The sequence below is a fragment of the Nycticebus coucang genome, chromosome 3 (genome assembly GCF_027406575.1).
Source record: "Nycticebus coucang isolate mNycCou1 chromosome 3, mNycCou1.pri, whole genome shotgun sequence".
Classification (NCBI taxonomy): domain Eukaryota; kingdom Metazoa; phylum Chordata; class Mammalia; order Primates; family Lorisidae; genus Nycticebus; species Nycticebus coucang.
In genome coordinates, this window is record NC_069782.1 from 25215512 (window position 1) to 25232979 (window position 17468).

Here is a 17468-nt window from a genome sequence, read left to right on the forward strand (position 1 = left end):
TTCTGAAGTTTGACTTAGGTGGTACCAAAATAAGTGAGAGGTTTCAAGTGGAGCCTCCTACATCAGACAGCAGTGGGAGAACCACCACAAAGTGCATCAATAACAAGTTATATTTTCAACAAAGATCTAATAACCAGAATCCACAGAGAACTCAAACTTATTACTAAGAAAAAAACAAGTGATCCCATTTCATTGTGGGCAAGAGACATGAACAGAGCTTCTCTGAAGAAGACAGGTTGAAGGTCTACAGACAGATGAAAAAATGCTCATCATCTTTAATCAACAGAGAAATGCAAACCAAAACCTCTCTGAGATACCATCTAACTCCAGTAAGAGTAGCCCACATCACAAAATCCCAAAACTGCAGATGTTGATGTGGATGTGGAGAAAAGGGAACACTTCTGCACTGCTGGTGGGAATGCAAGCTAGTACATTCCTTTTGAAAGGAAGTTTTGAGAACACTCAGGGCTCTAAATGTAGACCTGCTGTTTGATCCTGCAATTCCTCTTCTAGGTGTATATCCAAAGGATCAAAAATCATTTGGCAATAAAGATATGTGCACCAGATTGTTCATTGTAGCTCAATTCATAATTGTCAAGTCATGGAAGATGCCCAAATGCCCATCGGCCCATGAATGGATTAATAAATTATGGTATATGTATACCATGGAATACTATGCAGCATTAAAAAAAATGGAGACTTTACCTCTTTTATGTTTACATGGATGGAGCTGGAAAATATTCTTCTTAGTAAAGTATCTCAGGAATGGAAAAAAAAGAATCCAATGTACTCAGTACTACTGTGAAACCAATTTATAATCACTCACTTGCATATGAAAAATGAAACACACGGGCAGCACCTGTGGCTCAAAGGAGTAGGGCGCCAGCCTTACATGCCAGAGGTGGTGGGTTCAAACCCACCCCTGGCCAAAAACTGCAAAAAAAAAAAAAAGAAAAGAAAAATGAAGCACAACTATAGCCTAAGATGAAGGAGGGAAAGGGAGGGAGAGGGGAAGGGAGAGGGGTGGGTTGATAGAGGGAAGGTTAGTAGGGGGACCACACCTATGGAGCATATTGCAAGTGCAAGTTGGATCTATCAGGTGTAGAACACAAATGTCTTAACGCTATAATTGGGTAAATAAAGCGAAGGCTATGTTGTTTAGTAGGATGTAACACTGCAATTTGTACAAATAATCAACACATTGAATCCCATAATGGCATAAATGTAGTCATGATCTATGTACAAATGACTTAATAAAAAAAAAAAAATGGAGAAACAAGAAAAAACAAATAGCAACAGCCCAGACCAACACGTCTCAGATTTGACTGTGTGCACATCACCTCTATGCTCTGCGCTCTGATTCAGTGGGGTCTGGGTGGGCACCTGAGACCTGCATTTCTAATGAGCTTCCAGGGATTCCAGTGATGCTGGTTCTCAGGCATACTTTGAGCAACAAGGAACTGGTACCATCAGATGTCAGTCCCCATATCATTTATACAGCCTTTTCGCCCCCATCTCCCAGCAGCTGGATGTAATTTTGGGCCCCAGTTGCAGGACCAGGCTCTAGCTAATCATTTAGTTAAGCAGACTCAGAACCCAGAGCACTTCAGAGGGAAACCCCAGCCATCTTCATGATCCCTGAGTTATAGCACTCCTGACTTCTAAGTTGCTAACACTGGGCTTCTGCTTTTATCACAACTTGGTAGTTTTCCCAGGGACCCTAACTCTTCCTTCACTATCTGCTATGATTGAGCTGGTCTTGAATACACAGCCTACTTTTTAGGGAGCCTGGAATAAAGTCTAGTTCTTATTAGGGGTATAAAATCTTCCGGAAAAGATCACTGGGTCCATATCTCCTCTTCGTGGATGGGCTGGATACCTGCACTGAATAAATACATCTTCAGAACTGTCTCAGTTCTATCTAAGTTGTGTTTTCACTTGCCAGATAGAGTCCTGCTTTTCAGTGCTCACTTGATCAGACTTCCTGTATTTGACCATCTTTGCCCATGTGAATCTTCTGTGGCCTCTGAATACTAGTCTAGCTGCACTCAGCACAATCAGCCTCCTTAAAAGTGTTGATTCCTTTTAACTTGTATTTCAGATGTCAAAAGGAAGGACAAGCTACCAATTCTTTATGGTCCCGCCTGCCTACAAGCTCAGAGTTATCTGAGCTTATAACCTTATGAAGTTATAAACAAAATTCAAATTTCATTATGGTCCACAAATGGGCTGGTATGAGATCCAGAGTATAATACTGGGATACTTAGATACAAAAAAGAGCAGGAGGATGAGGCAAGATAAAGTTAAAGGCCCTAAGGCAGCAATTGTCAACCTGTGGGTCGCGATGCACAGGAACTGTATTAAAGGGCCGCAGCATTAGAAAGTTTGAGAAGCACTGCCCTAAAGTATAATCTCGAGAGAAACTTGGGCCATCAAATGTGGCTGTGGTCACCTCTTTGTAGAGCTAAGCTGTAGTAGTACCTCTTCCTGCCTTCTTCAATCAGGCATTCTTTACAGCTATTTTAAAGCCAACACCTGACAGCTGCATTAAAATGATACTCTCTGGCAACCTCCGGAGTGTTTGTCCCTACAAGATTGTGAAATTGTTCAAAAGCTGCTTACTTTGCAGTAAAGTTCCAATGAACAGCTTGTAATGTGGTTCTGCTACAGTCTACTGAAGACAATTTTATCAACTAGGATAGAATAATTTCTACCTCCTACACTTAAAAAGTTAACCTTTTCCAAGTCACAAACTTAACTCCAAAGTGCCACTGGCATGGAGATCTTTAGCCTTCTGAATTTTCTGAAAAAATTCATGTCAAAATTCCTAATGCTGGGATTTTCACCTGCTGTCTGGGATTTTAGTCCCTGGCTCCTACTGGCATTTCTGCTTCAGTGCAGTGAACAAGCTGAAATGGGCCACATGGGTGGAACAAGTGATATTAACTTACATTGTCACACAACGATTTTGTTAGTCCCTGGAAACTCCAAAGCTCTAAGCCAGATATTAATTTTCATTACCATCCTGCCTAGAGGCTAGAAGCACCTGCAGCCAGGACCATCCTCTGAGTACTCAGTAGAGCACCGGGCTGAGCAGGGCAGACTGTGGAGTCAGATCCCTTCAGTCCTGACCTCTTGCCTCCTAGCATCTCTATATCGCATGCCTCAGTTTCCTCTTCCATAAAATGGGGCTTAATAAAAGCGCCCATCCTGTAGAGTTGTGAAATTAATGGAAGTGCTTGGAACATACACCGTCAGCTCTACGTGAGTTTTCACTGCTGTTAGTCACTTGCAGGTTTCCAGAGCATCAGCCAGTTGTTCAACACTAACTCTACACTAAAGTCCTAAAATGATGACTAGAAAGATGCTCAAATATGCCGATATTTATATTATCAACACATTTCCGCATTATCATCCCAATGAGCAGACTCTTGAGTCTGTAAAGGTTAGTTCATTTAAGTCAGTTCAGTGCTTCAATCTGAAGAGAAACCAGTGTATGGAGTCAGTGTTTCTTGATTTTTTTGTCTTTACTAAGCTTATGGCAGAAACTATATCTTTTATCATGACCCAATACATTCGTGCTCAGCTGTCATAGGGGAAAAAATGTCCCCAAATTAAGAAATGGAAAAACTGTGTGTTCTGGGTCTTTTTTCATAGCTCGAGAAAATGGCTCACAGTAACCTGCTTAAATCAGAATTTTTTGGTTGGTGCCCTGCTTCTAACCTGTGATACCAGTTCACACTTCCATGTCAATTCCCGGGCACAATTGTTGGATAAAACCTTGTTATTCTAATTATCGGCCAATGGCACAATCTTATCATTTGCCTCTTAGATGTTGCTTTGTTTTTCCAAAAGCAGCATGCAGACTCAGAACTTCCTGCCCCAGACTGCCTTTGTAATAACTAACACGGACAAGGTGTTTCTGTGACCTTGTGAAATGAACTTTCTACTCTCCTCTGCGCTTTTAAAAACTAGCTGCTTAGGTAAACATGTGCTTCCTAACTGTGTAATCCTCTCATTTCCAGACTCTTAGTGAATGGCCATAATCTTTCATTAGTTCCTCAGAGAGCAAATAAATTCTGACATAGGCTAAAGATCAGCCGAAGAAATTTTGTCTTTTACAGCACATATCATGAAACAAAAGTTTTAGAAAACAACATTTTCACTTATTATTATGTATATATGAATGCATTCTAATTGTTTGTGCATTTCATTTATTTTTAAAAAGTGCTACTCACGACCCACTTTACTGACTCCCTGACCTGTCAGTATTCTTGGAACCACAATTTGAAAACCACTGTTCTAAATTCTCTTCAAAGAGATGACAGATTCAGATTTTAAAATGTAGATGTAATACGTTTTTAAATGTATGTAGACAACACTTATGTAGACAACATTTTAAAAATGTTGATGTACTACATCAAATCCTGGGAACGGTTTGACTGGCAAAGAGTGGGAAGGAGAGTGCTTTACAAATATAGGAAATAGCATTCAATGTATCGGGAGAGTAATATGTTAAAGTTTCTCTTTTTGTCTGAATAGGAAGAGAGTTATAATTGACCAAGAGTTAGTAGCAGGTTTCCAGCCCCAGGTAGCAGAATGCATGGGGGCAAATATGGGGAGTGGTGCTGGAGAACAAAGAGAGGGAGGCCCAGGAGGCTTCATGATTTGACACGGGTCACACGCCAGTCAAGGAGGCGCAGAAGCTACCAGAGGCACAGCTGGAGGGGACAGCACTCAAGAGCTGGGAAGTGCAAGAACAGACCCATGCCGCAGACAAAAAGCAAATAAAAATGCTGAACAGGGCAAAACTATATGGCAAATGTTTCATGGCAAAAAGCCTGAGGCTCTTCTTAGAGAAAACAGCAATCAAAGGAATTCTATAGTGGAAGGTTCCTCTGTGGAAGGCTACATTGACCAACTGCTCCATTTTTAAAAGCTTGACCCATTTTCAAGTCTATCCTAAAATCTGAATTACTATTCAGTCTTCGACAGATCAGGGACCGATACTGAACTGCTCCCAAATACTTGTCCCCCTCCTTCCTTCTGCCCTTCAGTTCATCCTATTGCAAATTATTTCTCCATATATATGAACATAGACATGAGTAAAAAATAGATAGGGATATAAAGATGAAGATAATAAACATTCAAATAAGATACGTGCATGATACAAATTTGTAAACTGCATTTAGAGGCAAACTGAGGTTTTTCTCTCAGTTGCTAAACACTTTAATTTTGCTGGTTGGGCACAGTTTACTCTCTTTTCTGCAGAATGTTGGAAGCTAAAGTATCTTTGAGAAGATAATGTCACCAAACTGTAAAAGGTGCTTTCAAATAACGTTTACCAAGTGTATATTGCATGTATATTTGAAGTCATTAAACTTTAAAACAGCTTGGAACTTCTAAATTCATTTTATATAATAATGACAAGTACTATTTATTGAGGTTAGACGTTTATATGGTTATGTCTAATAACAGACGGAGGTAACCATGATACCAAAAAGGCAACTCGTCTATTCACGATCACAAAACTATTCAGTGGGCTTGGTGTCCATAGCTCAGTGAGTAGGGTGCCAGGTACATACACTGAAGGTGGACAGTTCAAGCCCAGTCTGGGCCTGCTAAACAACAATGACAACTGCAACCAAAAAAAAAAAAAAAAAAAAAACGGCCAGGCATTGTGGTGGGAACCTGTGGTCCCAGCTACTTGGGTGGCTGAGGCAAGAGAATTCCCTTGAGCCCAAGAGTTTCAGGTTGCTGTGAGCTGTGAAGGCGAGAGCGACATAGCAAGACTCTGTCTCAAAAAAACCCCCCCAAAACAAAAAACTATTAAGTGTCAGAGTTGAGATTCGAATCTAGGCAATTTAGTTCCAGAGTGTTTTTAACCAATTCGCTAAGATAAGGAAAAAAAATAAAATCATTTTACATTACATGTAAAATCATGTACAAAGACCAAGAGAAGATCTCAAAAGCAGCTAGTGAAAGATCTCAGAATTTATTCAAAGCAGAGTATGTTCAAAGCTTGACTCTCAACAGCAACAGCGGAAGTGAGCAGATGACAATTTGAATGGGCTAAAATAAAATAATTTTCCATCTTGAATTCTCTACCTCTACATTCACGTGTGAAAGTTTATTTCACACGTGAATGTAAAACAATCACATTTATCAGGCAAACAAAAGTTTCAAGAGATTTTGCCTCAGAAGATCCTCACCAAAGGAAATTCTATAGCATGTACTCTAAAGAATTGATTCTGGAAGGAATCAGTTCTCCCTCTAAAATGCAAGAGGTAGTAAAAAGAAAGCAAATGGTAAAAGTGTAGGAAATTCTAAAGGAAAATATTTCTTACGTAAAACAATAAAAATAGTATTATTTTGTGCTAAAAGACATACAGTAATACCACATAAGTCATCAGGAGAGTAAAAACAGTGATTGACTATAGACTTTAATAAGGTAAGTGTGTATGACACCCTGAGGGTACCGCTAAAAGCACAGGAAAAGATTACATAATTGCAAAACTCAAAGAAAAATGAATGATAAAAAATTTAAAACAAAAGAAGGCATTAAGGAAGAGAAAAACAAAAGCCAAGACAAGTAAAAATACAAAACAACACAGTACACTTAAAACCAAAGATGCCAGTATTTAAACTGATGGATTAAATTCTCCAATCAGAAGAATTATTGCTAGACTAGATTTTAAAATGTCCAAGTACATATCTTTTATAAGAAACACCACTAAACACAAGTACATGGAAAGATTGAAAGGAAAAGGCTAGAAAAATGTTCACTGTGGAAATAATAAGCAAAAGGAAGTCATTTTCCTATATTAACATCAAACAATGCAGACTTTATGGGAAAAACATTATTATAAAAAACTCATGTAATAAAAAAGTGTGATTACAAAAAGGCACTATTATCAAAATGATGAAATGTTCAATTCACCAAAAGATATAGAAGCTATCCATCTGATTTCATCTAAGATCACAGCCTCAAATTACGTAAAGCAAAATTTGAGAGAACTATACGAAAAAACTAAAAATGACAATACAGTGAGAGATTTAAAATCACTTCTCTTGGTAACTGACTTTTTGAAAATGCAGACCAGGCGGGATGCAGTGGCTCACACCTGTAATCCCAGCATCACTCTGGGAGGTTGAGGTGGGCGGATTGCTTGAGGTCAGGAGTTCAAGACCAGCCTCAACATGAGCGAGACTCCATCTCTAAAAAAAAGAAAAATAGCTAGGCATTGTGGTGGGCACCTGTAGTCCCAGCTACTTAGGATGCTTAGGCAAAAGGACTGCTTGAGCCCAAGAGTTCAAGGTTGCTGTGAACTATGATGTCATGGCACTCTACTAAGGGCAACAAAGTGAGACTCTATTTAAAAAAAAAAAAAAAAAAATTAGGGGCGGCGCCTGTGGCTCAAAGGAGTAGGGCGCTGGCCCCATATGCCAGAGGTGGCGGGTTCAAACCCAGCCCTGGCCAAAAACTGCAAAAAAAAACAAATATGGTAAAAAAAAAAAAAAATTAAAAAATTAAAGGCACACAAAAGTAGAAAAATCAACAAGAGTATAGATTATTTGAACAAGATTATCCAATCTGACCTACTAGACCTATATTACAAGCACAGTCTCAACAACTGCAGAGTACAAAGTCATTTTAAGAGCAATCAATTACCAAAACAATTAACTCCAAAATTTTTCAACTGGGGTGCCCCACCACACTGGTGTGCCATGAGAGGATCTTAGGTGTGCTGAGAAAATTTTTAAAGATCATTAATTAAATTACTTTTGAAAGAAGTTCAAAGAACAGTAAGAACATTTTTTTCACTCTCTTTTTTTTTAGTAGAGACAGAGTCTCACTGTACCGCCCTCGGGTAGAGTGCAGTGGCGTCACACGGCTCACAGCAACCTCTAACTCTTGGGCTTACGCGATTCTCTTGCCTCAGCCTCCCGAGTAGCTGGGACTACAGGCGCCCGCCACAACGCCCGGCTATTTTTTTGTTGCAGTTTGGCCGGGGCTGGGTTTGAACCCACCACCCTCGGCATATGGGGCCGGTGCCCTACTCACTGAGCCACAGGCGCCGCCCTTCACTCTCTTTTTGATCAATATAATTTAAGTATGCCACAGAAGTTTAACTATAAATTCAAGTGTGGTGTGAGACAAAAAGGTTGAAAAACACTGAATTAACCTCTCTTTGAGGGAAAAAAATCAAGTTTCAACAAGTATCAGTCATAAAGAACACTTGTATTACCACAAGACAATATAGTTTAGAAACAGATAGCAAAAGATAACTAGAAAAGTTCCATATGGTTTGCAATTTGAGAAACACATGTCAAATGGCTCATGAATCAAAAAAGTACGCCAAAATTACAAAACTATTTTTAACCAAATGATGATACAATGCTATAATCAAAAACTTTCGGCATGTAGCTAAGGCAATGTTTAGAAAGAAATTCATACCCTTAAAAATTATATATTATGGGGCGGTGCCTGTGGCTCAAAGGAGTAGGGCGCTGGCCCCATATGCCAGAGGTGATGGGTTCAAACCCAGCCCTGGCCAAAAACTGCAAAAAAAAAAAAAAAAAAATTATATATTATGGAGGAAAAAGCTGAATATTTAGCTAAACATCTATCTCAATAAGGCGATAGTTAAGGAAAAGAAAAATGTGGAAGAAAGATACTTGGATTAATGAAATACAACTAATAGAAAACTTCTAGTGCCAATGTTAAAGAAAAATTAAGAGAATACATGACAATGTTAAGGAAAACTAAGAGAATACACAAATAACCAATACAAGGGATGAAAATGGGAACATCATGATGCCACAGAAGACACATCAGACAGATTAAAATATGGGAAAAATTTAAATAAGAGGAGAAAATTCTTAGAAATAGTAACTTAAATAAAATTGACTCAGAAGAAATAGAAAGCCCCAATGTCCTACAAACAAGGGTGACAGAGTATTTAAAACTTGATTTGTCACACACACTAACCATCAGAACAGATAGTGATCTAATCAGATATGACACTAACTCTGAAAACCAGTACACCAGTGCTAATGCTTAAAGACTGCCTCAATTATTATCACTATGTCTCATAAAGAAACACTAGGTCCAGATGGCTTTCTTAATGCATTCTACTAACTATTCAAATTTTAAAAGTTATACAAACTTCACCAGAAAATAGAAAAATATAGTATATTTATCAACTCATTTTATAATTCTACCAAAAGCTTGATGCAAAAAGTACCTGACAAAAATAGTATAAAATATGAATAGCCCAATTTTACTCTTGAAAACAGCAGCAAAAATTCAATAGAAAACTGAATCTGGCAAAATAATATAATTTAATTTAATATAATTTAAGTATGACCAATCTGAATTTATCTCAGGAATGCAAACTTGATTAAACATCATAAAATCAACTAAATATTAAAGGAGAAACATTATAAAGTTTTCTTCAATAGACACAGTAAAAGTCTAATTTTAATTCTAATTTTCTAATTCTAATTTACATGATGAAAATTTTTAGCCAAATGGCAGTAGATAAAAACTTTCTAAACATGATAAAGAATAATTACAAAAAAGTAAAATGTCATATATAATGGTGACACATTGAGAATTTTCCCTTTGAGGCCAGGAAAAAGGAAAATGATCAACTTGAACAGGACTTTCTCATGATTCTTCTTTTCAAATGTATTCTACTAGATAATAAAGATTCTATACTGGGGCTGTGCCTGTAGCTCAAAGGAGTAGGGTGCTGGCTCCATATACCAGAGATGGCGGGTTCAAACCTGGCCCTGGCCAAAAAAAAAAAAGATTCTATATTGCTATCCATTCTTATCTATAAGATGTCCTCAACTCTTCAAGTTATGATGGCCTCATTAAAATGTATATAGAAATGAAAGACTTAGTTCTATGATTATCTTACATACCATAGGTTCTGTTTCCTTGGGAGGCTTGTCCAGAGGAGGAATGTACCACTGAAAGCAAAGTTCTTTGTGTAAAGCTTGTGTTGCCCTTTCTGATGTCACTGTGTCTGTATTAGGAGGGCTGGCAGTGGGCTTTACAGATGAAATGGAGTGTGCAGAACTTGTACAGCTTAACTAGGGAACAAACAAAAAGATGGGTTTAAGCACTGGCAATAAATTCATTCAATATACAAAATTAATTGGGAACATGGAAAAACTCTGGGAATCCTCTCATCTTGTTTTGTAGAATGAGATCTTAAAACCAACCCTGAATTACCAGCAAGAAGATTCTCCTACAGTAAAAATATGCTTCAGAACTGAGGGGACTCAACAGATGTCTTCCTTTTTTAAAAAAATTTCAGATTAATATGGGGGTACATACGATTAAGTTACACAGTTTGCTTTGGTAAGGTTAAAGTCTGACTTGTAGTTGTGTCCTTCACCCAGGAAGTGTGCAGTATGCCTGTGCAATGTACCTGGTGGGGGGAATTGATGCAACCCATCCCCACTTGAATGTAATTGAGGTTTTCTTTCATGTGAGCATGTAGTTAATCTACTAATTCTAATTTAGTACTGAGTACAAGTGATGCTTATTTTTCCATTCCTGTGACAGTTCACTTAAGAGAATGTTCTCCAAATTCATCCAGGTTGTTACAAAAGGTGTGAAATCTCCAGCTTTTGTGTGGCTGAATAGTATTCTACAATATACATATACCACAATTTTTTATTTTTTTTTTATTAAATCATAACTGTATACATTGATATGATCATGGGGCATCATACACTCGCTTCATAGACCATTTGACACATTTTCATCACAATGGTTAACATAGCCTTCCTGGCATTATCTCAGTTACTGTGCCAAAACATTTACATTCTACATTTACCAAGTTTCGCAAATACCCCTGTAAGATACACCACAGGTATGATCCCACCAATCCCCCTCCCTCCCCTCCCTTTCCGTCTTCCCCCTATTGTTAGGTTGTAACTGGGTTATAGCTTTCATGTGAGAGCCCCAAATTAGTTTCATAGTAGGGCTGAGTACATTGGATGGAGCTGGAACATATTCTTCTTAGTAAAGTATCTCAAGAATGGAAGAAAAAATACCACAATTTTTTAATCTATTCATGTGTTGATGGGCACTAGGGTTGTTTCCACATTTTTGCACTTGTGAATTGTGCTGCTATAAGCATTCAAGTGCAAATGTCATTATGGTAAAATGTCTTTTTTTTTCTTTTGGGGCAGATACCTAGTAATGGGATTGCAGGGTCATATGGTAGATAAATTTCCCAAGTGAAGATCTAGTGGATAAAATGCCCATGGAACTATTTCAGTCTAAAAGTCTCCATTGTTTCTAAAGACGCCTACTTTGTTTCTGGTTTATTCACTGGTATTATACTGAGGGTACATTTGTAATTTATTATCTATTTCCAACAACATTTTGTTGAAATGCCATATGCAAAATAAGACAGTTTTTGCTCTAAAGCTAAAATCCATTCATTCTAAAAGTCCTTTAATGAATGTGGCTGATTTGCAAGTTCAATCATTGGTAAATTTCCGTCCAGCTTCTTTATGGAACTTGGTCACTGAATCCAGAGTCTTTAAGAAACATAAAGGTATAGAACACAATTGTCAATACCACAAATCATTTAATTAGTTGTTTAAGGTAACTAAGAAAGCAAAGCAATTATCAACAAATGAGCAAGCTAGCCATAGAGATAATAATAGTGAAAATGGTATTTCAAGTCTAAAAAGGACCTTCCTCAAAGAAGTTTTGCTTTCAAAATTCACTTTCAAAATTAACTTCTTGCTATTCCTAAGATTACAGCATGGGAGATGGGAAGCAGTTCCTCTATTATACTCTTTTTGACATCTAAGAAATTCAAGGTTTAATGAACAAGGAAAGTACATCAGTGGCCAGAAATAAATCCCTGGTGTTTCTATAACACTTGGTTTCCCCATTATTTCTGAGCCTATTCAAGACACAAGGACTGTGAATGCAAGTATTCAAAATAAAGTGAAAAGAGAAATAAAAACATTGACCTTTCAAGTTGCCTATTGATGAAAGAAAAATTTTTTGACTGAAAAGTAACATTAAATGTAAAAACTTTTCAAAAATGTCTAGACACTGTTATAAAAAAGATAGTATAAGCCAGAACACTCATTTCTGAAAGCACAATCAAAATGCACAATGAGCAAGATTATTAGTGCTTAATTAAGAGTAATTATTTATCAGGAAGTTCATTTAAAAAATCAACCAAATAATTCAAACAATTTCTCTTGTTTCTTCATATCTAAGTGATTTTCAGAGGCTCTGACAACTATTTCAGCAAGTAATTCATATTTAATAGCTAGCTAAGCATTAAAATATAAAAGCAAATATCTTTTATTTCAATATACGCACTGTTTATTAAGCATGGTGATCCAATAATGATAAATTCTAATGGAACTCAGTATCAAAATGGGTATTTAATTTTTCATTATCTTGAACATACTATAATATCAAGTTGCTAATAGAATTCATTACATATGATAATCTATGAGTTATACACTGAGAACTTTTAATATATTTCTGTTATTCTTTGAAAGAAATAAAACAATAGGTCTACCAGGAGAACCCTAGTTCACCACAGTCTATAAACCACAACACATTACTCAGACATTTGACCTTACCTAGACAGTTACAGTCACACAGAGTGACTCAGCTTTGCACACAAAATGTAATCATATCCCTCTCGGGGAATTTTACTGTAATTTGTTTGGCACCTTTGTTTTTCCATCACAAAACCCCAACAGACTTGACAACATGCAGAATCATAGAACTGATCAATACAACACGGCAATGATTGTTCTGGAAGAGTCTCTCCTTTGTGGGGGAGAGTAGGTCTAAGTATTAAATTATGGAAATAGTTTGATTGAAATAGCCTCCTGAGTGATTAAAGGTTCAAAATGTTATTATAAAAATCAGCCAAGCTTGGTGCTTGTATGTGTGTATATATATATATATATATATATACATACATATATCCGAAAGCTTTATGCTCATTACCTGTCTACCCCAGTGAAACGAACATGATTATGTGGCTTGCACCTGTCAGGCAGGAGAAAGTGATCTCCAGAGCTGATTATCCTGGGAGAGTGTTACACTAATTATATCAAAAAAGAGCAAACAGGGTGAAACAATTCTTTGATAACACTACTGCCATTAGAAGTATCACATGTATTTACAATGTATTCCAGGCTGTATGTTTGGGTCAGTATCCTTAGGAGCTGGGTAATATAGGCTGCTCTTTATACAAAAATACTCAAGCAGAGCTCCTTTTTGAATAATACTTAGGAAGTCACATGTACTAGTTTCCACATGCTGATACAATATTCACATGAATAAATCCACCAAAACCACTGTTCTCAGCCTTCCCATCTCCTCCTTCCTATCCAAAATACCCAAAGTGTCTCTAGACACCTGCCTATAGTCATCAGAGACAGTCTCAGTTCCCCTGGTGGTAGGCGGAGCAGCTTCACCCACTGCCACTGCTCCCTTCAGTGGGGAGGGTGAGACTTTATGTTACCCTCCTGACTTTTCCACCCCCTCACTCACACCTCTTCCTTGGGGGAGCATTATTTAATTGGCAAATTTGAGAAGAATTTTGAGCATGTATGGTTCTGCTCTTTCTTCTTGGGAGTGAACTGTTTCTGAGAAGTGACAATTCTCTGCTCCCTCATGGGACAGATTTTAAGAGGCCTATGCCCCTCGTGAAGAAGGCTGTGACGACCCAATAATGTGGGGCTGGATTGGTAAATCTGCTTGAGAATGCTCAAAAGACTAATGCTTTTAAAAAGTTGTTATTATCCACCTAAAGCACAAGGTGGCTATATTCTACCAGGAAAAAATGAGTGAGGGTTCCCATTCTGGAGCAGTCACATTTTCAATTCTTTGGCAACAGAAACAGGGACATGTCCAGTACAGGCATGTCTATAACTACGAACATTAAAGAGCTAAATGGGGAACTCCAAAGTACAGAAAAATCAAAATAAAGGAATGTTCCCCCCCACCTCTGTTTTTAAAGAATTCTGTACAAATGAATCAATTTATCCATTTCACAAATATGTCTGGACGCTTACAATATGCCATGTGCACTTGAGCTTTGCACTAGAATCTTGAGCTCTATACCTGCAAAGCAGAACAGCCCAGCTTCCTCCACAAACGCGCTCACCTTCTGGCCACCACTGTGTCTGCTAGTGGCGTCACCGTGCGCTCACGATCATAGGTAGATGTTCCAAATGGCAGAAGAGGCTCTGTTCATTTCCTCCTCTTCGCTTTCCATTTCTGAAGGTCATCAGACTTGGTTGTTGTTGCTGTTTTCAATTTTCCTTAAGCACTCTCTTTTACAGGCATCTCCTCCTTCCTATTCTTATAGTCATAAACTTCCTTACTTCATTGTTTCCTTGGATAACTCCCTTTCATCTATCCTTTGCCAATCGGCCTATTGTCAGTATTGCTAGTAAAAGTAATATATTTTAATTTTTACATTCTTTCTGCTATTATTAACCCTGCCATTTTCTCTTTAAAAACTCCTCTGAAGTAACACAACTTTTTTTGTTGTAACCTGGCCACGTGAAGACTACAAGTACAGGGACTAAGCCTTACCCATTTGAGTTTTCTTTCTCCACAACTAAGAGTGTCTCTGGCATATTATAGGTGTTCACACACATTTGTTGAATATCAAATATATATTCTTATTTCTTAATAAAATCCTTTACTTTTTCAGTATCTTCCAACTCACCATCTTGGTAGTTTTTCCACACATTACTGTTATTCAAGATGCTAGTGGCTTTAATTAAAAAAAAAAAATCTCCATTTATATTTTTCTGTTTATGTCTCTACAATTCATACCTTAAAAGAAGTTTTCATATTATGTATTTTCAGACAGTCCATCCAGTTTAATAATACTTCCCCAAATAAAAAAAAAATCTTCAAACTCTTCATTTATTTAAAAATTACCTCTATTGGTTATTTCCACTTAAAAACAGCAAAAAATACACACGGTGAATGGTTTTAATTATGACACTAAAAGAAAGATACAAGAATTGGGCATAGATTAAGGAACTCTCACTCTGGTTTTCTTACAGGGTGATGATACTGAAATTTGTATAACTTCTTGGCAAAATGGCTGCCTAAGAGATGTTTTGTGTAGGAATCTAGAATATTCTGAGACATTTTAAAGATTCGTGAGCATAAGAAGACAGAACAGAGAGAAGTTGGGGGGGGTCATGGTATATGACGCACCCCTTGGGGGCAGGACACAATTATAAGAAGGACTTTACCTGACAAATGCAATCAGTATAACCTAATTCTTTGTACCCTCAATAAACCCCAAACAATAATAAATAAATAAATAAATAACTTTATATAACACTGACTCATTGATTAAAGTTTTAATTATTTGAAATAAATATAGCATTATTTGGGGGAGAAAAAAAAAAGACAATATTTCAAATGTGAACTATCCTAAAAACCATTGATGTTTGGTTAGTCTACCTACATGGTAACACAGAAATGAGCCTTCCTAGACCTCTGAGAGAGCTAGAAATCTTTGTGCCAGAATAGATTTTAATTAATGTGCTTCCTTCAGAAATATAAGGATGATTCTAAGAACTTTTACATAAATTTCTAATATTTTTAAAAGATTACCTTGGATGATGCTTCGTATAAGACTTTTTCGGGAAGAGGTGGGTTTTCCAGCCCTTGAAGAAGTTCTCTTGGAAATTCATCGATACAAGAAGAAGAATACAGCTCTAAGAATTTTTTAAGGAAAAAATGCATTTCTTTCTGACGCAAAATCAACTCGGAGTTGTAAAGGGATGTGAGAAGTGTATCATCTGGCACAGAAATTCCAGATCCCAGCATTGAAGATGCTTAAGGAAGAAAAGACCTTAGTTTACACTCACATCAATCCCAGGATGATCTCAATATTCTTGGCATTTGCTCACTAACCACTATCCCTGTTATCCCCACCCTAGGCTGCCTATAATCTGCGGCCACTTTTTGGGATTATACACTAATGGAATTGCTTCTTCCACACAGGAAGGAAAAAAATTTCAGAGGTACAGAAGGATGTTGCTGCAAGTTTTTGTTTGTTTGTTTGTTTGTTTGTTTTTTGAGACAGAGTCTCATTATGTTACCGTAGTAGAGTGCTATAGCATCACAGCTCACAGCAACCTCAAACTCTTGGGCTTACGCAATTCTCTTGCCTCAGGCTCCCAAGTAGCTGGGACTATAGGCACCCCGATACAATGCCCAGGTATTTTTTTGTTGCAGTTGTCATTGTTGGTTAGCAGGCCCAGACCAGGTTTGAACCCACCACTCTCAGTGTATGTGGCCGGCGCTATAACCACTGTGCTATGGGAGCCGAGCCTGCAAGTTTTAAATATTAACAATGGTGCCATATATTCCATATATTGGGGGCAATCCACTTCCCCTCAAAAAACCCCAGATTTTAAGGCAAGAATTTGGATGCAGGTAGTTCATTTGAATAGTGATCTCAGTGAGCACAAGAGAGGTGAAGAGCAAACTGTGAACAGGGAAAGAACAAGAGCCAGTTGGATGAATGGGCTGCAGCCACAGACAGCGAAGGCTCAGCTCACTGGGACCTTCTGAAAAACCATGTGCAATTGCTTGCTTTGGGAGACTGAGAGAGAAGCTCCCCACCTCAACAGTTAGAGGTTACTCCTACGTGTAGGGTCCCTGGCACTGCAGACTGTCCTGCCTGTAGACTAGGCAAGTGCTCTTGGCATCAGAGAAAGTCCAGAGGAAGAAAGTGGCAAAATGTGGTGCCTTGAGAAGTGCTGGCCATGAACTCAGAAGTGAGCTGAGCAGCCAGGGCAGCACCAGGCCTGGCTGCACTGCTCGCATCCATGTCCTTCCTCTCTCAGCTTTCCTTGTTCTGGCTCCCATTGCAACGGAGCTTTCAGCCCTGGCACCTTGCTGAGGGATGCTTTTCCCAGAGCTAACTCCTGACAACTGTCTTAGCCACTCTACGATTCAGCCTGTTTGCCCTGCTGGCTTGGCCATCACGGGGCCCTGGCATGGGTCAAACTATCTCTTCTGTCTATTTGGACTAATGAGCAACACTGGGTCACCAATTTCATGGGCACAGACAAAACACAATATACACTGTCACGAAATCAAAAGAAGGGCTGATGTGAAATGGACTTTACCAGGTTTTCTGGGTATTCTTTAGATAGCAATTAAAGAAGAAAAAAAACCTCATAGAGTTAAATATCCCACCTGGAATTATGCATTTCTTTTCCTTCTCTCCCCAAAGCCAAAATTTCATCTTGTTCATTTTGTTCATTTTATAAGCTGTCACATTGTGATCACTAGCTCTTAGCTATTGTGAGCTAGGCACTACTTGGCAGTCGTGGGTGCCTCCTTATCATGTTTTAAATATGTGAAATAAATCTATGGAATGTCTAAAGAAACCAATTCCATTGAAATG

General features: G+C 38.0%; 1 protein-coding gene across 1 annotated transcript in view; it reads right to left on the bottom strand.

The window, feature by feature from the left end:
• The window catches only part of CFAP54 (cilia and flagella associated protein 54), a 339644-nt gene that overhangs the window by 50364 nt on the left and 271812 nt on the right, over nucleotides 1–17468 (bottom strand). Inside the window, exons 64-65 of the mRNA XM_053586325.1 lie at nucleotides 15662–15885; nucleotides 9934–10104 (exon numbers count right to left, since the gene is read on the bottom strand). Of these exons, the coding sequence (XP_053442300.1) occupies nucleotides 9934–10104; nucleotides 15662–15885 (395 nt within the window). The remainder of the gene's footprint in view (nucleotides 1–9933; nucleotides 10105–15661; nucleotides 15886–17468) is intronic.